Source organism: Eptatretus burgeri, chromosome 9 (genome assembly GCF_056783735.1).
Source record: "Eptatretus burgeri isolate ZD-2024b chromosome 9, Ebu_testis_v1, whole genome shotgun sequence".
Taxonomy (NCBI): Eukaryota; Metazoa; Chordata; class Myxini; order Myxiniformes; family Myxinidae; genus Eptatretus; species Eptatretus burgeri.
In genome coordinates this window covers 76,712,968-76,737,858 of record NC_140969.1, presented here as the reverse complement: position 1 = coordinate 76,737,858, position 24,891 = coordinate 76,712,968, and the positions used below count along the sequence as shown (strand labels likewise).

The window sequence follows — 24,891 nt, the reverse complement described above, 5'->3', positions numbered from 1 at the left end:
TGAATATGGTGCGTCTTTTATACAGGTGAATTTACATGTACGATTGACAAACTTAATATACGACGTATGACACATAATCGAGAATAAGTAAATGAGCCGTGCATCAACTTAGGATATGACTAAGTGTGCGTCCAATTTTATATGAACGTAACCAAATCATTTCCACACGAGCACCAAAATTATACTTGGCAGGATGCCCACCCCTGTGCCAACTAGAAGGGTTGGCAAAGAACACAAATCTGTATCCCCCCACCCTCCTTGCCGCAAGTTCATCACACCTGCTGCTCAAATGCAACTTGCAACAGACAAACACCCCCTCCCTCTCATTAACACAACTGCTGCCTGAGGCTAAAATACTGTGGTAAACATTGGTGTAAAAAAGATGGGAATGCAGCATGCCAAACAGCACATTGGGTAAAGGTTCCCCAAAACTTGTGCTTTGGGCAGACTTTCAGTGTCGAGATTTGCACAGGACTGGAGTCGTAAGAAAGGGAGGCGAGATATCACATAGGGAGATGGAAGGAGTTGAAGATGATTCAGGCCGAGTGTAGATGTCTATTGAAGGAATTGTATGCCGACTCGAGATCGAAGAGCATCTGACGAACTTGAGAGTCATCAAGCTCATCCGATGCAGACATCCCACTCAACTGCTGCAACCTGCACAAACGTGGACATACATATTACATCATAACAGCCGAGAAACCATATATAATCACTCATGACATAACTATAATCATCTGGCAGTTCATCTGTCCTACCAGGTACCAAAAACATATGTTCAACTTAATGTTATAGGCAAGTAATATGATCCAGGGCTGGCAGGGTGGCCGAAAAGGTATGCAGACCCACCTTTAAAGTTGTCTTGCCTGGGTTTAAATATTGGTCCAGCTATAACCTGGCATCCCAATGTATGGTTTTACAGGCAGGGTTATTCAACGTGTGTGCCGTCCCTCGGATGGACGTTAAACGGGGGTCCTGTCTGCCCGCATTAGTTGGTGGACGTTAAAGATCCCACAGTGTCCTTCACGAATAGGAGGAGAGCTATCGCCGGCACCCTGAACAAATTCCAATTTCCTGTCCTGACTACTGCCAGGAAGGCAATGGCAAACCACCCAGTATAACCCTTGCCAAGAAATTGCTTCGGCAGCACCAACGCTCTAACAGAGTAGCAATCAGAATATGGTCCAATCCTCCATTTTACAGTAATGTACGATTACCAAATGTGAGGACTTTGATGAAGCCAGATCAAGTTGGTGTTGAGTGAGCGTCCATATACCTGGCAGACATCGATGCATTACACGATCACGTACATGCTAATGTGCATGAAGATTTAAAGTCAGTTGTTATCAATGCAATGTTCTGCAATTCCACAACCACCCTCCCCCTCCCTTTGCCAACAGATCACAACAATCATATAACCACGTACTTCAATTGAATACCCAACATGCTATGGGAGATAGCAGCTTCAAATAAAATCTTTATACAAGGCTTGAGGCTCATGGAAGAGCTGAACAATAGCAGCATAGGGAAGTTGGTTCACAAACCGCCAAAGGACACGAGGAAATGGGAGTTGGATGGATATGCACAAGGAAAGTAGAAAATAACAAAGGAGTAACATTGTCTGGGTGAGAAACAAGATAGGAAAGAATCAGTAAGTGTGGAAAAGATTGTGGATGTGCAAGGGTGATGACATGAGTAGCATGTCTGAGAAGACTGAAGAAAAAGGACAAAGATGAACCAGCTATTATCTTCACCTATCCAGCCATCATGCCACCACTCAAGCCCCCCTCCTCCAGAACCCCTCCACCCCAAATTGTTGGACATGCATTTATTAAAGGTATATGTGCTGACAATTAACAGATTTGTTTTATTGCTTAAAAAAATTGGTCTATTGAAGGACTTTGTCGTGTATAAATGAAATAACTTTTTCTATTTTTTTTTTTTTCTTCTTTTCTTCGGCTGTTTGCACTCGCATCTTTCCCAGAAATGATGTTTACCAATCATCTGGAATTTGTGGGCTCCTCCATAACTCTTCATAGTCTTGTGTTCAATTAACGGATGTACTTCACAAAAAATAATAAAGTGCACTGGCAGGTAAACATTTGCATCACATACACATCACGATGAAGGCAAATTGCTGGTATTAAAAAATAACTACGAGTACAGGCTTCAGGTAGGCATATCGACAAACATGGCAGCCCTCAATGGGGGTACAATCAATCCATGTGCTGCCAACTGTTTACAAGATCATTACAACATCCACCAAAAATAATTTCAATCAACATCAAAATTCAAACCGAGGGCGCCACATTTGGCACAGAATGAGAAGAAGCAAGTGCAATCACACTGATGTCTTCACCTGACTTAGTAGGCTACGGTCAAGTTAGAGGTCAGGAAGGAAAGAAAGAAAGAAAGATAGATAGATAGATAGAATGTTTAATTAATTTTAAAAATAAATACATTTTGACAAAGGTACAAACTCATCTGAAATTTCCAGATGGCTAAACAGATGAAACAGGATGACTAAATGAACTGAAGAAGAAGTGGGTAAACTTGAGGTTCCCTCGGTGTGGGAGTGGGTTTCGGTTTGGGTATGGAGAACCCAAAAATGAATTCAAGTACATATGCAGATTTTTTAAGTGTCTTGGGTGCAAGGTTTAATTTGCTCATATACGAGGTGTGTTCAAAAAGTATCCAACCTTAATTTTCCGTGCGTAAACAAATGAAGTTAGGGAGGCGTGGTTTGGTGCACGTATGTAGGTGATCCTAATCCGTATGCGTGAATATTTTCCCGCCTGCAGAAGCTGTCAGTCGCCGACAGACCACCGATGAGTGAGGAAATGTAAGTGAGTGCCGTCGGATTTTCGTTTTTGACAAAATGATGGATTACTGTGGTCTCATCGCCAGTGATCACTGTGTTGAAGAAGTTGGGATCGCTGTTCAGTCTCCAGCATGTCCTGTGCGATCTCCAAACTTAGTTGCTTCTGCTCGATCGTTAGCAGCTTTCGCACGAACTTCGCTGAGATTCTCCTTCAGCCCAAATCCTCAGTCACAATGGAATGAACGGATCCAATGCTGACGCCCGCCTCGTCTGCATGTTCTCTGATCGTGATTCGACGATCCTGCATCAGCAGGGTCCTCACTTGGTCAATGACGATCTCATTTCAGGATGTTGAGGGCCTACCAGAACGTGCTTCACTTTCCACTGATGTACAACCATCTTTGAAGTGGTTGTACCACTCTTTTATCAGTGTGGTGCCCCTTGCTGCGTTCCCGAAGGCCTGTTGAATCTTGCGGATCGTTTCCACTTGGGAATCGCCAAGCTTTACACAAAATTTGATGGAGTAGTGTTGTTCAAGTTTTTCCATCATTTTGTCAAAAACGAAAATCCGACGGCGCTCACTTACACTTCCTCACTCACCGGCGGTCTGTCAGCGACTGACAGCTTCTGCAGGCGGGAAAATATTCACGCATACGGATTAGGATCGCCTACATATGTGCACCAAACCACGACTCCCTAGCTTCATTTGTTTACGCACAAAAAATTAGGTTTGGATACTTTTTGAACACACCTCGTGTGTATATATATATATATACACACATATATATATATATATATATATATATATATATATATATATATATACATATATATATATATATACATATATATATATATATATATATATATATATATATATATATATATATATATATATATATATATATATATACATATATATATACATATATATATATATATATATATACATATATATATATATATATATATATATATATATATATATATATATATATATATATATATATATATACATATATATATATATATATATATATATATATATATATACATATATACATATATATATATACATATATACATATATACATATATATATACATATATATATAGATATACATATATACATACATATATATATACATACATATATATATATACATATAAATATATACATATACATATATACATATATATATATACATATATATATATACATATATATACATATATACATACATACATATATATATATATATATATATATATATATATATATATATATATATATATATACCGGGCGTAGTGGCGTGCGCCTGTAATCCGGCTACTCGGAGGCTTGGGTTGGAGGATCGCTTGAAGACGGGAGCTCTGCACTGGGCCGCGCAATGAGAGGGTGTAGGGCAGCCCAGAATCATGGCGAAACCCAATCCTTATCCCTGTGTCGTAAGAGGGGACCAGGGTTGCGTCAGGAAGGGCATCCGGCGTAAAACCTATGCCAAATCAGTATGCGGATCTTAACGGATGATCCGCTGTGGCGACCCCGAACGGGAGCAGCCGAAAGACGAACAACAACATATATATATATATATATATATATATATATATATATATATATATATATATATATATATATATATATATATATATATATATATATATATATATATATATATATATATATATATATTACAGGGTGTTCCACATGCAATGCCATAATATTACATGTTGATGATGACCTATTAATAATGTCGTGTCCAGGGGGTTTTCCCCTACCTGGATGGATGATCGAACAATTTCCATTGGAGGCTTACAGCCGAGATTCTCGGAGATTATGGCGCACGTGGGAAAGAACAGCGACAAGGACAGAGCGGATTAATGCACAGCACAAGGGGGTTATCTCGTAACCACAAGAGAAACACGGACACCAGCTGATTAAATAAATATGGGGTTTAATGAAAATAAATCAAATATCTACAGTGGAAATAATTCAATGGAACGTGAGGCAAAACTAAATTCCGATTTGAAGCGCCTCCACACATTTAAATTCAAACAAGGGGATAGAACAATAAAAGAAAAATCCCTCCTTTATTCTGGCACCGAGCTTCCGGTCCAGAAATAATCTTTTACGAGCTTTGGGGTCGAGCTGCGTCATCCTGCATGGTGGGAAACTGCCCCAAAATGGCGCCAAGCCGCTCTCTGGGCGGGAAGCGTACGGGAGGTAATTCGTGCAGATGGTCCCTTCGTCAAGAGAGCCCACAAGCTGTCGTGAAAGTTATTCTTCACGATTAAGGTGGTCGACGCCGCTCCTCTGCAGAATGCCGGGCTCGCTCACCCAGAATGGCACAACACGAGGCTTCGAGGGACGTCTCACACGATGCAACCAAACAGTCGATGACTAGCGTCTTGCTTTGTCACGTGGGCAAATTCACAGCATGACACGATAATTGTGTTGCTGTATTTCGTCGTGTCCAGACGTAACCAGCCAGCGAGACCCTCGTCCTCAATCGTATTCTCGTTCTGTCGCTCCGAACCGCACTTTCCTTCTGCCGGCTCTCTGACATCACGCCCATTAATCCTCCACTCCGGGGGCGGGGTTCCACCAGCCGTCACCCCTGGAGGCGGGGCTTTCTTTTCTGCCTTCTTGGTCGTGCAGCTCAGTTGTTTCAAGGAGGTGATCCCTTTTTAATTGCCGGTATTGAAATACAAAAACATAGGGAAAGGTTTCAGGGGGCAATTACATACTGGGAGAAATTATCCTTAATCCCGACCTAATTTAACACAGCACCACCCGCGTGTGGTGATAAGTAACACTTAAGCTCACAGTTTCCCTAACTTAATTTACATTGAGATGTCTCCGACATCCATGGACCAAGAAACTCTATGGTTAATTTTCTCCAGACAATTCTGCAGACAGGTTAATTCCACCACCTCTAAAATGTCTGACATATGAAATTATGATTTGTAATACCCATCCCCACTGGGAGTGGTGCTTTGTGAGAGACATTTCCAGAGAGAGAAATGTGGTCTACCCCCACTCTGAACCCCCAGGGCCTTGAATTTTTTTTTAACCGACTGAAACCTTCCTGTACACAATCCAAGTACAACCACCAGTTTTCAACTCATTCAGTCCAGTAGTTTAGCAGCATATAGAAGTCAAACACACAAACAAAACAGACTTCTCAAGTAACATGTACTACGATTAAGGTAAAATAGACAAATCACCATGGTCCCGTTTCCTCTTTTTAAGGTACACCATGTTACCCAGCACATGTAATGTAAGCAAGTGAAAAAATGTAAAGCACGTCTACAAAATAGTGTTGTTTGCGAAAAAAAAATCCATTGGCAGACTGTTACTATGGCCTGACTAACACTTGGTGAACCCCAAAGATGGGAAATTATTGATTTGAAAAATGCTGGGAGGTCCCACAGTCAAATTGGAAGTCAAATTGGCTTCCATTGGACTGTTACAAGCTGATTGGTCTGGAAACATCAACAAACCAATGATGTTAAAGATGGGCCTCAATCTGGACAAACCATGGTGACCTCCAACAGAGAAAAGGCAGCTCTGATCAGGCTTGTCAAACATATTCCTTTTGCCACAAGTACAGTGTTGCAGCATGAATGGAATATCCCTCACAGTTTATCTGTGATAACTATCCGGAACCAGCTTCATGCTGTAAGTTACAAAGCCAGGCGACCAAAAAGACACTCTCTTCTCACCCTGGAATACAAAGCAGATCGCTTAGCATGGAGTCAGGCATGTCAACATTGGAATCTCACATCCTGGAGGAGATTCCATTTGGTCTGATGAGAGCAGATTTCTCCTGCACATGACCGATGGTAGAAATAGTGTTCGGCAGCAACCGAACACAACCGATACACCGAACAACATTGTGGAGTCCATCCTTTTTGGTGGCGGATCCGTTACATGGGCCTGTCTCTCACATGATTGCAAACTTGACCTCATCACTGTAAGGGTCACCTGATAGGCAAAAAGTACCGAAGAGAGAGTTTGGATTGTGCTGTTTAATATTTCGACATCTACCCACTTCTCACAAGATCTGTATAAATGGATCAAAATGCAAGACCCCACGATTCTTGTGCGGTTACAGACTTCTTGCAAAACTACTCATTTACTATTACAACATTGCCTTGGCCAGTAAGGAGTTGAGATCAAAATCCAATATAACACGTTTGGGACATTCTTTGGTGTAGATCTAAGAAAGTGGTTCATCCTGTACAGTCTCTGGCACAGTTGGAAGCTATTTTGTAAAAGGAATGGCAGCAACTCCCTTGGAATTCTCTCTGGCAGCTTCCTCAATGGATGTGGAGGGTTGCAGCAGTCATCTACGCATTGTTTAATGGAGCAAGTGTATGTACTGTATGTACTGTAAGTATAATCTGCTGTTCACCTATTGGTTGGACAGCTGACCTGATGTCACCCACAATTGTAACCTGAAATACTTAACTTAAAAGTACCCAAAGGACCCAAACAACCCAAAAGACCCCAAAAATACCCAAAGACTCAAAAGACTGAAAATACCCTGAAGACCCAAAAGACCCCGAGGAACCAAAAGACCGAAAAGACCCCGAATACCGAAAAAACCACAAGCACCCAAAATATCCAGAGGACCAAAAAGACCTCGAGAACCCAAAAGACCCAACGGGACTATCTGGGACTCATGGAAATTCTGCATAATGTAAAATTTGACTTCAGGTCCCCAACACACACACACACCACACCTCAAGCTCCCCATCCCAGTTATGTCCTCTCTCTGTCCCAACCCCCTCCCCCCACTACGACCACACCCTAACTCTGTGCTCCCCTCCCCCTTTCTTCAAATCCTCAAACCCTCCCAACCCAATGTCCTCAACTCCCCATCCCCCCCTCCCAACTCTACCCCCTCTCTCCCGCAAGCCAACTCTGTCATCTCTGTCATCCGCAAGCGTCAGAAGAACATATTGCATGCTTGGAACAAGATCGCCTATCAGGCGGGTACTCTGATAGTTAATTCTCATGGTGCTTACACACTGACATTTTGAGAAGTTCATTCCTTTTTAACATCAGTAGATGTCAATCATCACAAGATGTGTTGCCAGCAGCTCCGATTCTAAAATTGTGTTTTTGGTGTAAAAAAAAAAAAAGTGCCATCACAGACGTCCTCACTTTGTGATGGTTAAAAAAAAAAATAAAAAAAAAAACCTCTCAATTTGAATCAAGTCATCTGTCGAACAGGCATATTCTACCAATATATGGTTTTATCTTGGATAAATGCAAGTTTCTGAATAATTTCCTTGGTAATTGCTGTGATCCAGGAAAATGCAGCCCAAGCTTAACTTTGTCCCATACGTATATTTTGATGGCCCCTCATACTACGTTAGCAATTCATGCAATAATATATTTCTGAAGAATCTGTCTGCTTTGACAAGGTAAGCAAGATGATGACATCGTCATGTCAGAGGCGTCGTTAACATCGTCACTCTGATCCAGAGGTCTTATAAATGCTGCCGTGGATTCTGCAATGGTGGTTAAACTGCATTCAGTAATTTGGATACCGCAATAGTTCACCTGAAGTATCCGAAACTGGCGGTGTTTGAGCGGGAAGGTCAGAAGATGGTAAAACGTTCGGTTATAATTAAAATCGTTTATTAACGGTTATATGGGAGGGGAGAGACGAGATGGTAATAATAACTAAATCGGAACAGACCAGGCACTCAAAAGACAACGAGTAGGGAGGCACACATATTGACGTACAATGGAAATAAATGAAACACTAAAGCCTAACCCCATAATGGCACTGCTAATAAGCAATGGATTCACACAAAATAATGGGGCAGGGCAAGAAACTGTGGCTGGCACAAAGCTGGCACAGTTGTGATGGCACGGAACGGTGAACAGGATAGCAGGAGTTATGTGCTGAAGGCGAGCGATTGGCTGTGTCCACGTCTCCAAGGTCATCCACCGGTCCCAGCGATGAAGCAGAGACAAGTATATTGCTGCCACATCCAAAGCTGAACTACATCCAACTCTAACTACCACACTGGGTCTCCAATTCCAAAACTCAAAATCAATTCAAACCTGATGTGCTCCACACGGTTACGGCTCACGTAAACTTTGGTGCCACCTTCATGCATGGCGGGTCTCTATCATTGGCCGCCCATGGCTGTGGGCATGCCATATTTTTGGACGTCCCACAACAATAAAAAGTCTTATGCCCCCTCTTCAAGGTTCCCAGCTGACAATGCAGTACGCCAGTCAAACAGTCCGTGTCGTTTCCTCTTTGAGAGCAAGGTGCTTTCCAGTTGCATTTTTGTGCCCAAGTCCTGACCTAGCCTCACTCAAAAATAGGAGGTTTTACACAACAGATGAAACGGAAGACCAAGAAGGAACCCAAATAAGTAAAGAGGAAAGAAGGAGTCATCAGGAGGAACCTGGATAGGATTCGAGTTTCAGCCACTACTCCACCACCCTCAAACCCATCCAGGCACAGCCAAGTGGGCTTTACAGAAAAATTTCTGCAAGAATTCACTTCTCCTTCGAGAGATAGACAAGGAAACTTATTCAATACTGTCTTAAAGTTAACACTCACTGTCTCAGTGCAAGTTTTACAAGACAACTTACTCTGATATTTTCCCTGTCACAAGAGTTACCCCCCCCCCCCCACTCCATTCCCACATAACAATATTAAAGAAAACATATTTTTTTTGCTACAGAATTTGAGGCTCATTGAAAAACTAAACAAGAAAGCATTTCAGGCAGACAAAGGGGTGGAGGGGAACAGCTGGACAAAAAAATGCAGACACATGGCAGTGTATGTGAAGGGGAGTGGACAGGGATGGAATGGAAAAAGAGGGAGCCTGAGTGTAGAAAAGCTCAGAAGTGGGTTTGGCCAATAGAAGGTGGTGATGGGCAAATATGTTTTGCATAATTCAGAGCCAAACTGGATAAGAAATATATTTTTAAAGCAGATGGATTCAAATGTGTGAAGTGAGGGGCATGGACATCAGAACAATTAATGTATTCCAAATGAGCATAAAAAATTTAAAAAAAAATTAATTGCAAATACTCTCAACAAAATACAAAAGGTTTAGAGCTATTACCACCATGTGGTATGACCATTAAATATGAAAGATAGCTTAGTTGTTCTCAAGATCGGTTTTTCTTTTATTATTTTTTATGTAGATGCTTGGAAAGAAAGGAAAAAGTAAACTAAATAGGAAAGAAATACTAACCAGGAATTGACCCTCTCTTTGCCTTCAAAACCAGAAGGAAGAGAACTCATGCGGCTCATAGTTTCCATGAGCTCACGTAGATCCGGTTGAATCTAGAGTAGAAGAAATAAAAAAAAAAGCACAGATGCATATGCACACCTTAACCCCATGTAAACAACCACTCCCAACCCCATTTTTGGATTAGCATCTCAAAATCCCATTTAATCATTACTACTTTCAATTTTGAAAGGGATGGTCAATTTCACATACCATTAGTGCATGTAGAGTGTGAACAAATCACATATCAAATTTGTGACAACACTCTAATCAAGTGAACAAATCGTACATCAAACAAGCCAAAAAATGCATGAAAATTTTAATAAAAACAGGACAGGTGTGATGCAAGCGAAGTGCATTTCTGCTCATTTCCAGCTTTGATTATCATCATCATGATCAATGGGTTTTGTTTTTTCTCAGTTGGTAAGCAGGTTGGTGGTCTCAAAGTTTTCTAACGTCTGTTCTCCAGCATTGCTCCCTCTGCTCTGTCTGTCCTCCGACCCTACACAGCAACTCCAGGATGCATGTGTTCTCCCAGTAACCCTCTTCTGGTTAAAATTCCAAAAATCCAAGCTGACTGCACACCTCCCTCTTTTGTTCCTCACTTCTCCTGTCGATGGAACCACATTCCAGAGGCTGTTCTGTCTCAATATTTCCTCCAGGACTTCAAGCATTCAGTGCAACGGCATCTCATGTCATCCTCAACCTGACGCATAAACATTGTCACCCCCACAAACCCTTCCTAACCCAACACTCTTACTGATTGCAGTATTGATTCTCGAGTTTATCACTTTACCGGTTGTGTCCAATTGTTGCCCTGTGAGCCTGCTGTCTATCAATATTGCTCTTTCATGAGCCTCCATGTTGCAGATGAGAATAAATAAATGGTGAAACCAAATGTTTTGTACAATGGTTTCTCTTCAACTGACAAAACGACAGACTATTTCCTCAGTCGGAACAAAATGGCATTCAAAAGAATTGTTGAAATTCAAAAAAAAAAAAAAAAAAAAAAAAAATCATTCAAAAAAAGTTGAAACAGTGAAAAAAAAATGAAATATCATCATCCTGTCACATCACCACCAACTTGTGGAACTCTACACCATAATGCGGAGTCAAAATAATGCCAATGCAGTGCAAAATGACGGCCGACAGGATGGCCTAGAGGGATGCACACTCGCCTATAGACGGTCTAGACTGGGTTTGAATCTCAGCCGAACTCTAAACAGTCATCCCGGTGTTTCACAGGCAGGATGATTCATCAATGTTTGTGCCGGTCCCTCAAATGGACGTTAAACTACTCATCCCGTCGGTCAGTTGGTAGAAGTTAAAGATCCCACTCCATGAAGAGCAAGTGAGCTATCACCATCATCCTAAATAAATTACAAATTCCTGCTTTGGGAAGTGGGAAGACATAACTACTGCTGGGAAGACAATGGAAAACCACCTGGTATAAACCTTGCCAACAAACTGCTTCGGCAGCACCCCGATGCTCTGTAATAGAGTATGGTACATCAGAATTATCAGAAAGAGCAAATTTTTAGGTTTTTGTAGATCACTTGGAAAGAAAACAATATATATATATATATATATATATATATATATATATATATATATATATATATATATATATATATATATATATATATATATATATATATATATATATATATATATACCTATAGAGAGCCCAGTTAGCCATAACGAGTCATTGAATCATGTTTTGTGTTAGTCTCCTCACATTTAATTAAAGGATTTCAAAGTGCCAAGAGAGATTGATCAATCAACTCTAAACTGTTGTTGAAGAGGAAGAGCCATTCCTTTTGGTCTTCAGACGCATATGGCTGCCGAGGCAATTTTCCATTGGATAGAGGGCACAATCTTATACAAGTCATCACTCTGATGCAGGATACTCGAATGGCTCATTCTTTCCAGGAAGCTGGTACTCATTTTGCCGACCGGAGAAGGATGACAGGCTGTCAACTCACCTCGTGTTATTTAACGGCATGACGGGCTCAAACCCTAGGGTCTTAAGGCATCCACCTTAACCAATACTAGACTCTGAACTGATAATGCCTCTTAACATGATGAGGTCATTTAGGCTACAACAATTTGATTTTGTGTTTTACATTTAGAATTGAAAAAAAAAAATTGGAAAAGGCTGGTTTTATTTTTGCTATGAAAGTCCAATTTTAAAATTTCAACAGTTTAAAATACACACACACACACACACACACACACACACACACACACACACACACACACACACACACACACACACACACACACACACACACACACACACACACACACACACACACACCTCTTGAAACCCACCCATGTGTGTTAATAGCAACCAACAACAGCGACTTTCTCTCTCTCGCTCTCACACACACGCGCACACACACTCACACACACAATGGCAGATCCTTCGACGTCAGACAACCCATTGTTTTGAAAAGTATTTGAAGATTGGGGCATCTGCATCAAACTGCATTGGTGCAGATTCAACTCAAAGAGGTTCTCAGAAATGCTTCAGACATTCTAGGAAAATACCAGACTCAGTGGTGTAATGGTTGGAGTGTCCGCTCTGAGTCTTTGAGGTTGGCAGCTCAAACCCTGCCCAAGTCATACCAAAAGATTAAAAATGGTACATGCTGCTTCCTTGCTTGGCATTCAGCATTTAAAAAAGAGCAAGACAATCCCTATCAGTTGGCATCGATGGGGAGGAAATGCTCCGCTGAGTGCGGTGAAAAAGCAGCGCCACTGTTGTGGTGTCGCTGGTACCCAGAGTACCCCAGGTTGTGACTGAATTTCCCCCAAAATTCAGTGGCTTTGACTTGTCTAATAGTCGTGTGTGTGTGTGTGTGTGTGTGTGTGTGTGTGTGTGTGTGTGTGTGTGTGTGTGTGTGTGTGTGTGTGTGTGTGTGTGTGTGTGTGTGTGTGTGTAGAGAGGAGAGAGGAGAGAGGAGAGAGGAGAGAGGAGAGAGGAGAGAGGAGAGAGGAGAGAGGAGAGAGGAGAGAGGAGAGAGGAGAGAGGAGAGAGGAGAGAGAGAGAGATGCAAGTGGCAGCTTTATTACGACCATTAGGTCTTGTATAAAAAAAAGAAAAAAAAAAAGCTTGACTCCAGTGACGATGGTGACAGCATTAGATTTAAAGTTTTTGTTCATAGTTCAGCCGGTAGGCTGCATATGTCAAAATGCCAATTCACACAAAAGCGCATGGTCCGTTTGACTTTGGATCGAGTACAGAAAATTTAAACTGTACTCCAATCTCGAGGCCACAGGTTCAGGCCCCCCTAACAAACGGATGCCAACATTGTCAGACGGAATGAAAACCCGTCATTCTTGTTAAAAAAAACAGCGAAAATTGATGAAAAAGCGGCCGAAATTGAAACCAGCACAGTAATTACGGTCGCAATAGCAAATATAACCGAAACCAACACGTTTATTCTACACGCAAGAACGGTCGTGACGGACACAAGAACGGTCAATCCCGAAATAGAACAGTGGGGAATGGAAGCAACATCGGTTATTTCCGTCGCGAAACGGCGGAGACCGAAGCGAAAGCGATTCATTCCGGTTACCATAACGTGGAAAACATGGCGGCTTGAAAAGTTCTTGAAGTTACGGTAAGTTAACTTTAACGTAGTCTGCCTTGAACATATCATGTCTGTTAATGAAAACCCGTTTGTGGTATGGGATATTATACAAGCAGCGATAAATACGCCCTCTTGACTTCATGTGTGGCTGACATTTCGTGCAATTCGTGCCCCCGTGCTGCAGCGATCAGTGACGATTGATTGTTTATATTTGCAAGAGGTAAAATTTGATAGTAATAATAAATTGCAAATTCCAATAAAATAACAAAGTTAATGTGAAGTAAAAACTGTAAAAAGATCCCATACACAATCCCCTATGTTGAACTGGGCATAAACAACTAGCGATCCTTCACTCGGGGGCTCAAATACAGGCAAACCAAACATTATCATCACAACAAAATTCGGTTTAATAAATTGTTAAAACTACATCAGGTACTACCCACTATATATTATCTATATTACATTTATGTTCGAGGCAGAAGCACTAAAAATTTACAAACCGTAACAGGTCGTTCTACTGCATCCGCCATCTTGTTCGCACTACAGTAACCGGAATGAACCGCTTTTGTTTCGCTCTCGGAAGTTTCGCGACGGAAATAACCAATCTTGCTTCCGTTCCCCACCAAACTATTTCGGGAGTGTCCGTTCTTGTTTCCGTCACGACTGTTCTTGTGTGTAGAATAAACATGTTGGTTTCCATTATATCTGCTATTGCGACCGTAATTACTGTGTTGGTTTCAATTTCGGCCGCTTTTTCATCAATTTTAGCTGTTTTTGTAACAAGAATGACGGGTTTTCATTCCGTCTGACAATGTTGGCGTCCGTTTGTTAAGGGGGCCTGAGGTTTGTCACAGCAAAACTGTTTTGAAGAGTTTTTGACATCATGGATAAAGCCAAGAGGAGTGAAACACATCTCTTGCACAGTAATTAAAACTTTTACCTGGTTTTATGTTTATTGCCTTCTCTGGCAATAAACCTCCAAACCAACATGTTTTATGCAGAGCAGGATGTCTCAAAATGCACCCATTAATTAGTATAGTGAATCACTTTCAAACTGCTAAAAGTAAATTTTTTAAATTCCGTTAACTTTCTACATCATCAAACTCCCCAAAACAATATCAGCAATGCATCTGTTCAGATGAAAAAACGAATATGACGTCAACATTATTGATGTTTGGATCCTCCAAACATAAAAATCCTACCCGCAAAACACAAAAATGGATTTGTGCGGCCTTCGCTCAATAAGGGTTTCCTTTCCCAATGTTCATGTCGACATTTTGTTCTGGTGACACTGATGAAGCCGTTAAGGCAGAAACAGCACCAAATAGAACGGCTGTCAAAATAAGCCTGTGAAAATCCACGTGACCATTCTACAATTCCCTTTTGGGTCATGATCCATTGTTATACGTTGTGGCACACACACTCTGTCTCTACTCTCTCTGGTACCCATTAAAATCAAATTACAAGTTAATTCAACGTGTAAAATTCAACATTATAAAAATAGTCGAAACGGACAGACCTCATCCATCGCTCGAATTTCCAAGCGAAGCTTGTCCATAACAGTGATGAAAAGCTGTTGAAAGATTTTTTTTAAAAATACAATAAGGACAAAATTCACAATCTTGCATCATTCATAAGTTAATTTCAATGTAAAACAGCAACTTGAGGCATGTGAGATTAAAAGAAGCTCGAATGAGCTAAGATCCTCGTCCTCTTAATGATGACGTCATAAAAACGAATATGACGTCATTGTGATGCATCAGGTTTGCGATAAATTAACTGTGCTAATGCCCAGCTTGATTCCCGCAAACAAAATTCAAAAAGCTTGCCTAGTTTCGGAGATAATGGTATAGGCGATTTCCATTAGCGGCGATATGACGTCAACTTTTTTATAGGAAGAATTTCCAAAATCGGAGCTGGTTGCTGCCAGCACGTGGGCTTTTTGCATATACATGGCAAGTTTCACAAAGATCCGATGAAAACTCTGGGTTGTGAAACAAAAAATGTCAAAAAATAGGAATGACATCATAAAAATTGATGACGTTATAGTGATGTATCATATGTGCGGTAATTCATCTCTGCTAATGCCCTGTTCGATTCCCACAAACAGAATTCAAAAAGCTTGCCTACTTTGAGATAATTTTTTCGGCGATTTCCATTAACGGAGATATTTTGACGTCATAACTTTTTTTTCTAGGGGGAATTTTCAAAATCGGAGATGGTTACTGTCTGCGCAGGGTATTTTTACATATATACGTCAAGTTTCAGGAAGTTTCGATGAAAACTGCAGGCTGTGACACAAAAAAGTCCACAAGAACAACAACGGGAATAAGACTTAGAGATCCTCCACGAGGATCTAACAAGCATTCAGAAGTCAGTCTCTAACTTTAGAAACCAGTGTCAAGTAAGATGATGTGATGATAATCACATAACATAACGAAATTAGTAGGAAAATTCCACATCAATTGTAGATGCTAGGAAGCCTCAAGGGTCCGAGAAGTTGCAATAACTGCAATTTTTTTAGAGGTAACTATAATGGATTGCTATAAGAGGTAACTATAAGAGAGAATGGATTGCCATTAAGGGCTTGGTGATCATGTAGTTTTGACCAACATGATATCCACAATGGCCTGATGAGCTAAAAATAGAAAATGCACCCATTAATTAGCATAGTGAATCACTTTCAAACTGCTAAAAGTAAATTTTTAAAATTCCGTCAACTTTCTACATCATCAAACTCACCGAAACAATATCAGCAATGCATCTGTTCAGATTTCCTTTGTCATCTCTGATTGTAATTGGACGCTCTTCTCTAATTCTCTCCATGGCCAAAGGGCAATCCAACTGAAACGAGAGAAAAAAAAACGGAACTAGAACGACATTCGGTAGAATGCATACCTCCGCCAGACTGAACAGTTTACGTTTTGTATCTCACTGATAGGCTGGATCTGCATCTGGATCTTCACCAAAATCGAATCGGCCCGTCCGTCACGTACCCAACTCATCCACCAAGTTTTGTCCGAATCCATCAATAACTGTTTGAGATATCGTGCTCTTTCTCTGAATCGTGAAGAATCACTTAAAAATTCTATCAGGCTCCAGATCCGGATCTTCACCAAAATGTAAGCAATTCGTCCTTGTCACACCCCCAACCAGTCCACCAAGTCTTGTCTGAATCTATCCATATTTTTGAGACATCCTGCTAACAGAGAGACAGACAAAAAGGGGTAAAAACATAACCTAATATGGTGAGATCCTTGAAGCCCCCTCTCTCAGGCTCATTTCTTCCTTTTTCTCATCCTTCTTTCCAACCTCCTCCATTTTATCTGCTTTGACGTACTGTACATCATTTTGCCGTTATGCTTCAGCATGAAATTTTCACAGATTGACGTAGCAAACTTTTGCCGACGAAAACAAATTCACGTAGAGGGAGGTAGGTCTGGGAAAAAGACTAAACTCAGTTAGGTGAGCAGTCTTCATAGGAGCACATGCTCAGAGGAGGTGGATATCTGTGTATACCTTGAACTTGTTGCAGAAATCTTGTATAGTTTGAAACTCTGAACCTTGCACTTGCTTGAACGCAGCTTTATACTGCACGAGGAGGCGTGAGCAAGCAGCCGTGTACCTGCACAGGATAACAACGCACCAAACAAACAAAGCTGTGAGAACTTTGGTAAAATATGTTTATAAATGGTATAACTGCACAAACCTCATACTAGTGGGTTACAAAAAAGAAAAATAAATCAGTAAGTCTCACTCATTTGAGGTGACACAATCCTTAATGTAGGCTTTTTCAAGTGCCTGCATAGTCTTGACAACAGCAAAGAGCTCAGCCATGTTGTCATACCTGTTCAACAATTACAAAGAGATCACTGGATATGTAGTTTAAGTAATGAATATAAAAGGCAAAATAACAAATCATTACATAGCACAATGGCAATGACAAAGCAACATCATTATTAACAACAGCTTCCAGAACTGCCATCCAGTTCACCTTTCAACAACACGTCAGTGTCTCAGGAGATTACACAGCATGAGGCAATACATTATTAATACAAATACACAGGTACACAATTGCATCAAAATCAATGCTGAACAAAGAAATCTGCACAAAACAGAGCTTACTTTTCTCTTTCTCTTGCATTTTTGTAGAGTTTCACTTCCTATAAAACAACATCATCGGTGAATATGCATTATAAGTGAAACAGCGAATATTCTTGATCTTTTTCTCAAAAGGTATACGAGCAGAACAATAGTTATTTCCAAACAAAACAGTTTGTAGCAAGACATGCAACAAAATCGAGCATGTGCTCAAAATGGAGTCATTGTGTATGATGACAGCTCCCTGGAATGAATAAAGGACAGTCTACAGGATTAAAGGAATGACCAATGAATGTGCAGCTACAGAGTTTTAACTAGAGTAATTTGACTATGCGCAGTCGACGGGTATGCCTCTGCTCTCCCGCACAAACACTTGAGTATTGACATATTGCAATAATCCTTCATAGTAAAATATGCCCTATGCCTGGAAAATGTTTCTATTTTGTTTGTAACATAAGACCTCTGACCTTGACCTTTGTCCATGAAATGTGACCTCAAAATAATCTCTACCTGTTTGTAAATACATCAAGCACAATGCATCAAGGTTGAGGAAATTCTGTCAACTACTTTTTAGTTAGAGCGTGAACAGTGAAAATTACAGTTTGACCTTGACCTTTGACCTTTATCATATCTAGCCAAAACTTCTCTCAATTAATTGCCATGCCGAACTTCACCTTTGTACCAAGTTTGAAGACATTCTGTCAAATAATTTTTGAGTTAGGGCATAAAAAGTGAAATTTCAGAGTTTGACTGTGACCTTTGACCCTTGAACATTATCAGATCTGGCTGAAAATCTAATCACTTAATTGCCCTGTCTTACTTTACCTTCTTACCAGGTTTGATGAAATTATACAATTTTCTTCTTGAGTTATCGCATAAACGAAAATATGGACGGACGAACGGACGGACAACCCGGAAACATAATGCCTCTGGCACCCTTGGTGCGGAGGCATAAAAATAATTTGACTGCGCGCAGTCGACGGGTACGTCTCTGCTCTCCTGCACAAACACTTGAGTATTGACATATTTGACCCTTGACCTTTACCATATCTGGCCCAAAATCTAATCAGTTAATTGCCCTGTCTAACTTTACCTTTGTACCAAGTTTGATGAAATTCTGTCCAATATTTCTTGAGTTAGGGTGTAAACAGTAACATTTCAGAGTTTGGCCTTGACCTTTGACCTTTATCACATCTGGCCCAAAATCTAATCGCTTAATTTCCCTGTCTAACTTTACCTTTTTACCAAGTTTGATGAAATTCTACAATTTGCTTCCTGAGTTATCGCGTAAATGAAAATCCGGACGGACGGACAACCCGGAAACACCAAGGGTGCCGGAGGCATAAAAAATGAAAAATCAAATGCAGGTGAGTGACCCGAGACAATGGGGAAGCACGGTTCGTTATTGCTTACAATGTGAAGGCATACCCCAATCGTATATGTATTTGCTCCCTGGTACTCATGGTTGATTATATTTGCTGTGAAATGTACTACCCAGTAGAGGAAACCTACAGGAACAGCTGATTGTATTTTGAAACTAGAAGGGCACCCGGTAGAGCACATACCTCCACCCCGTAATGCTTGATTCACGAAAACATATCGGGCGCAATACATTTTGAGATATCATGTTATATATTGGCTTAACCCTATCTCTCGATGGTGAAGAATCACTTAAAATTTTCTAGTGGTTAGATCCAGATACGGATCTTCACCAAAATCAAATCAGTTCGTCCTTGTCACACACCCAACCTGTCCACACAATTTCATCCGAATCCATCCATAACTTTTTGAAATATCCTGCACACAGACAGACAGACAGACATACAGACAGAAAGGGGTGAAAACATAACCTCTTTCACCTTCAGGGGCAGAGGTAATAATCAAAATTACTACAATTTAACACAGGTGGAGGACAATTAACTTGGTTTGTGATTTTCAAGGTCATTGGTTACACCTGAGTGAATTTACAATCACTATAATAGGGGTGGTGGTGGGAGAGGGTGCACAACAGAAGAAGCAACAGGACAGTAAATTACCCGCCACGGCCCTCTCGCAATGCAGTTGTAATTTTGTCTGAGTGGTGATTGGTCAATTAAAGATGTCCTCCCTCCTGAGGACTTTGTTTCTTTCCTTTCTTATTAACCCCTTATTTTTCACTGGAAAGAGAGAGTTGTTTTATTTTCTTAGTCCATCAAGTCCATCCAAATTGTATATAAAAAAAAACATTTTTAGAGTACAAGGATAAGGATAACTAGAATCACATCTTTAATGAGTAGGTAAATGTTCTGTCGAAACCAAAAGTAATTTTAGCACACCTGTCCTGGACAAGTCAATTAATTTGATTAATTGGATCTGTGATCCAAGGCAGATACCTCATTTTGGCTGTTGAATACAGTGGTTGGTCGAAGGATATAAAAGCCATGTGTGTTCTCACAGAGCTAAGCCATCACCTTTTGCAAAAGCAAACAAAAGATCAAAATTCATTACCTCATAAAGATCTGGATTATTGGTTGGAGCTGCAAAAAACAGAACATGTCAAAGGTTAAATCCACAATTTCAAGTCTGAACTCTCAAACCTCTCTCCCTCCTCCAAATCCTGGTGGCATCTAATAAAATCTGTTTCTGGTGTTTGTTCCCCCTCCATCCCCTCCCTTACCTCAAATGGCCGCACTGCCGATACCGTAGATGAAAAGGCTGAATGCCTAAACTCAATGTTTTCATCAAAATCTTGTGTCCGAAATCCATCGCTTTCTGCAACCACCTTGCCCAGTCGCACCAAACTATCTGTGGACTCTGTATGCTTTTCTCCTGACAAGGTGGAGAGCTTGCTGCCAAACCTCGACTCATATTCTGCAACCGGTCCAGACGGCATCAGCCCACGTGTCCTAAAAACCTGCTCCTCTGCTCTTGCTCACCTTCTCTCTGTTCGATTCACCCTCTCATTTGCTCAAGGTCATTTACCATCTGCTTGGAAATCAGCAAACATTACCATCCTGCACAAAAAGGTGCAAAAACAGATCCCTGCAACTACAGACCAATCAACCTTCTGCCAATCATCAGCAAGGTTATGGAATCCATCATCGCTTCAGACATTAAATCCTTCCTCTTCTCCAATGGCTTGATTTCCGATCATCAATTTAGATTCAGACCAGGTCTACCCTGGATATGCTGCTTCTGCTCTCCCAACAATGGATGGAGGTACTCAATGCCGGACATGAAATCAGAGCCATATCCCTGGACATATCAGGTGCTTTTGACACGGTCTGGCACCCTGCACTACTCACCAAACTCTCCTCCTTTGGTATCCAAGGCCATCTCCACTCGTGGCTCGCAGACTTCCTCTCCTGTGCAGTCAATGTGTGGCCCTAAATGGAGTTCTCTCATCCCCTCTTCCTGTCCAGGCTGGAGTTCCTCAAGGTAGCGTTCTGGGCCCTGTTCTTTTTCTGGTTTTTATCAATGATCTCTCTGACTCCCTGGAAAATCCTCTTTATCTCTTTGCTGATGACTCCACCCACCCTCTGCCGTACCATCTGTCATCCCTCAGACCGGCAAGCAGCAGCTTCTTCGCTCACTGCAGATCTGGGTAAAATCACAAACTGGTCCAACACGTGGAACATGTCTTTCAATCCGGACAAATCTCACACTCTCACTATGTCTGTCCAAAAAGGACCGTTTGGAAACCCCCCCCCCCATCCATCCACTTTCTCAACAATCCTCTGGAAGAAATCCTTTCAAGCTTCGAGGTCACACTGTCTGCCATGATCTTTCCTGGGAAAGCCACATTTCCAACCTCGCCTCCAAAGCCAGTCGCCGACTGCGAATCCTCCGTCGTGCAAAATCCTTCCTCGGCCCACCTTAGCTCCTGACAACATACAAAGTTTTCATTTGCAGCCTGATGGAGTACTGCTCTCCCAACTGGGCTGGTGCTCCTGCCTCTCACCTTTCTCAGCATCACGCTGTGGAAACCAAGCCATTTTGGATCATGGGTATCTCCCGCGGTGAAGCTGAGTCTTTGGGCCTCTCATTCTCTCACCGCAGGCAGGTCGGTGGTCTTTCCGTCTTCTACCGTCTCACCCCCCCGCTCTGTCTGGGATTTGTCCCCACCATATTTCCGCAGGGCGCTCAAGGTCCACCGACAACCCCCTTCTGGTAAAACTACCAAAATCACGAATGACTGCTCACCTTCACTCTTTCATTCCTCTTTTTCCCCACCTTTGGAATAAACTCCCTCACTGTTCAATCCCATTCTTCCCTCCAGGCCTTCAAAACGGCTATTCACCACCACCTCTTATCGTTCCCCATCCAAATCCTCGATCTTTTCTACCCCCTTAATCCACCCCAAACCCATTTCCTGCTTTCCTTCCTGAAAGTCTCCGTAATGTCCATCTTGTATATCCCATGTTCCCTGCCCCATCCCTCTCCCTTCATAGATCTCCTAATGTCTGTGTTCCCCGCTGTTTTGTCCTTCCCACTCCGGCCCCTCTTGTCTCATGCCACCCTTGATGTGTGTTGTGTGTTAGCTCTCAAACGAGCCTCGACAATGTAAACAAAAAAAAACAAAATGCAATATGCTTGAAATAACAATAAAAACTGATGGTCCTCTTTACTATGACTTGCAACATTAAAATGAATAAATCAAATGTCGAAGCTGGACAACCGCTGCTTACCAGCATTGCCAGCAGCCACACTGAGGAACATCTTTTCTGAAGCACCTCAATCGCAGGTGGAGCAACTGTCAAGGTAAATGCAACAAAACGAAAAAAAAAAAAAAACATTATCAATGTAATAATCACACATTGTCTACAACCGTTAAACCATCCCCCACCCCAAATAAAATTTTGTGTCTGCATCCATCCTGTGCAACCCTTGAATTCTCCCCTACACCTCATCGTTACCTGCATCCCTCATATGTCCGACACTATCTAGTTTCGCTCTTCTCCTGCTGTTCCATTTGTTATGATGCATCCTGATCCATTGTGTGTTCTTGCAATTCCATGAGCCTTGACGATGCATTAAAAAAAACAAAAAAAGAAAACAAGAGGAGGTTTATGGTAGTGTAAATGCGTGATGGCTTTACAGGGGTTGGTACAACGCAGGCATGATGGGCTGAATGTCCTCCTCCTGTGCTGGAGTGTCCCCCTCCCCCCCCCCACTTCCCCCCTTGTGAAGGAGGTTGGCAAATGCTCTGGTATTTCCAGTTGCAATGTGTGGATGTGAGTTGTGGACAGTGAAGAAGAAAGGAAGGAAGAAGATCGACAGGTTTGAAATGTGATGTTGGAGACGAATGTTAAAACTTCCATGGACTGTAAGAATAACAAACAAATTGGTGGTTGAAGAGATGAGGCCACCGTCGACATGAGAAGGGCTGATGAAAAAACACAAACGGTCATATTTGGACACGTAATGTGTGCAGAAGCCAACCATGTGGGGAGGACGAGGAGGAGGAGAAGGATGAGAATAACAAGAAGAAGGTGTACATGCTAGATGATTGGGGTAAAGGCTGAAACCAAGCTTTGGGAAGCAGTGCAGGATAGGGAAGTTTCAAAAAAATTGATAATAAATGGCACCGGAATCCAGCCAAGACTTGATGCAACTCAATATATATATATATATACCAAATCAAACCCCCAAAACTTGACGAGTCAGCAGGGCACAGATCGAGTCCCATCACAGTGCTACTGCACGATGTGCCAACAAGTGTCGCCTGCTGCACGAGCACCTTGTCTCTGCCCTGATGACCACCAGTCAGGAAGTTTGCAGCCAGGGATATTAAATTCGACCAAAGAAGCACACTGACCCCACGAGACGATGCTGACGTACTATGCCAACACATCACCTCCAAACGAGGAGGCTTCCGGATGGTGTTCAAGCCTTTGCAAACGAAGATTTAAAGCTGATGTTGGATGGTCACAAACAGATGAAAGCAGAAATGTCGATCGACATTTCGTCCTTGTTGTGGGATCTTCAGGACAACGTACCGCTGATCGTTTATTCGTGACCATATTAGGCTTATTAAAACACACAAATAGAACCCCAGAATTTGACGAGTCAGCAGGTCACAGATGGAGTCCCATCATGGTGGTGATGTGTTGGCATAGCATATGTCCATGACGTCAGTGTGCTTCTTTGGTTGAATACAGACGCATATATATATATATATTCAAGTTCTGTGACCTGGATGAATGCCATGACGATACCATCACCCATGAGGTGTGGCTCCAAAAGGGCCCCTCGCAGTGCAAGGATGCCGAGATGAAATTCTGCCACCAAACGGATGACAAACGAAGTCACCGACTCGTTTCATCCTATTGACCCTCATCGGAGCAACACATCATTGTTCCATCGACTCAGTGAATTTGAAGCCTGATGGTCGATGGACTTCGATTTGAGGTGATCCCGACCCAGCCCTGTGATCGGTGAGAACACCAGAACAGATCATGTGCCATGACCGCCATGGCTGCGCATTCTGGACCCAACAAGAGCCATCGATACCATCGTCTTCCGCTGCACCACGGATTGCCCTGACAAGAGCGAAACTCGCCGGAAGGTTCGTGACAACATTTGATCTCGGCGTCTTGTGCGCTGCGTGATGTCCTTCTGGGGGGTGCAGTCATGACGTCGTCGTGATTGTGTCGTCATGGCGTTCGTCCAGGTCAGGACTTCGTTAATCATCTTTATAAAACTCCCGAATACGAAAAACAAACGGCGATGCCTCCAGGTTGTGATGGGTGGGACGGAAAAAAAAAGCACACACGAATGACGTCACACACAACCAGTGTGACGTCATTAGTTCATCGGTTTATTTGTGGACTTCAGAGAAAGCCTGGAAAAAAAAGAGCTATAAATCGAGGATACGAAATAGAACGACGGCTAAAGCATCAGCAACGATATCTGTGGTTGATTGACGCGTCGCTCTTACCTCACAGAAGGGGAAAAATGCCGATTGTAATGGCGGAATCGCCGAAGATATCCACGAATAAAAACACACACAACTCGTTCACTCACTTCCTTCCGCCTTTCTTCCCAGAATCCCCTTCAGACCGGAAATAGCAATGACAGTTGTGCGTCTTCTTCTTCATGTTTTAGTTGTTGTTG

General features: G+C 41.8%; 1 protein-coding gene across 2 annotated transcripts; it reads right to left on the bottom strand.

Moving 5' to 3' along the window:
- VPS28 (VPS28 subunit of ESCRT-I) lies at window positions 1–24,854 on the bottom strand. 2 transcript variants are annotated; one of them, XM_085895726.1, is made up of 10 exons: window positions 24,716–24,854; window positions 22,464–22,528; window positions 20,284–20,312; window positions 17,821–17,858; window positions 17,453–17,542; window positions 17,215–17,320; window positions 16,438–16,539; window positions 15,215–15,268; window positions 10,061–10,152; window positions 1–657 (listed from the first exon to the last, which is right to left on the bottom strand). In XM_085895726.1, the coding sequence occupies exons 2-10, from the start codon at window positions 22,492–22,494 to the stop codon at window positions 537–539; spliced, it is 663 nt and encodes a 220-aa protein (XP_085751852.1). In that variant the 5' UTR covers window positions 22,495–22,528; window positions 24,716–24,854; the 3' UTR covers window positions 1–536. The 2 variants fall into 2 exon arrangements, with proteins under 2 accessions (XP_085751852.1, XP_085751853.1); XM_085895727.1 differs by having other exon boundaries at window positions 24,802–24,830.
- Window positions 24,855–24,891: the final 37 nt, after the last annotated feature.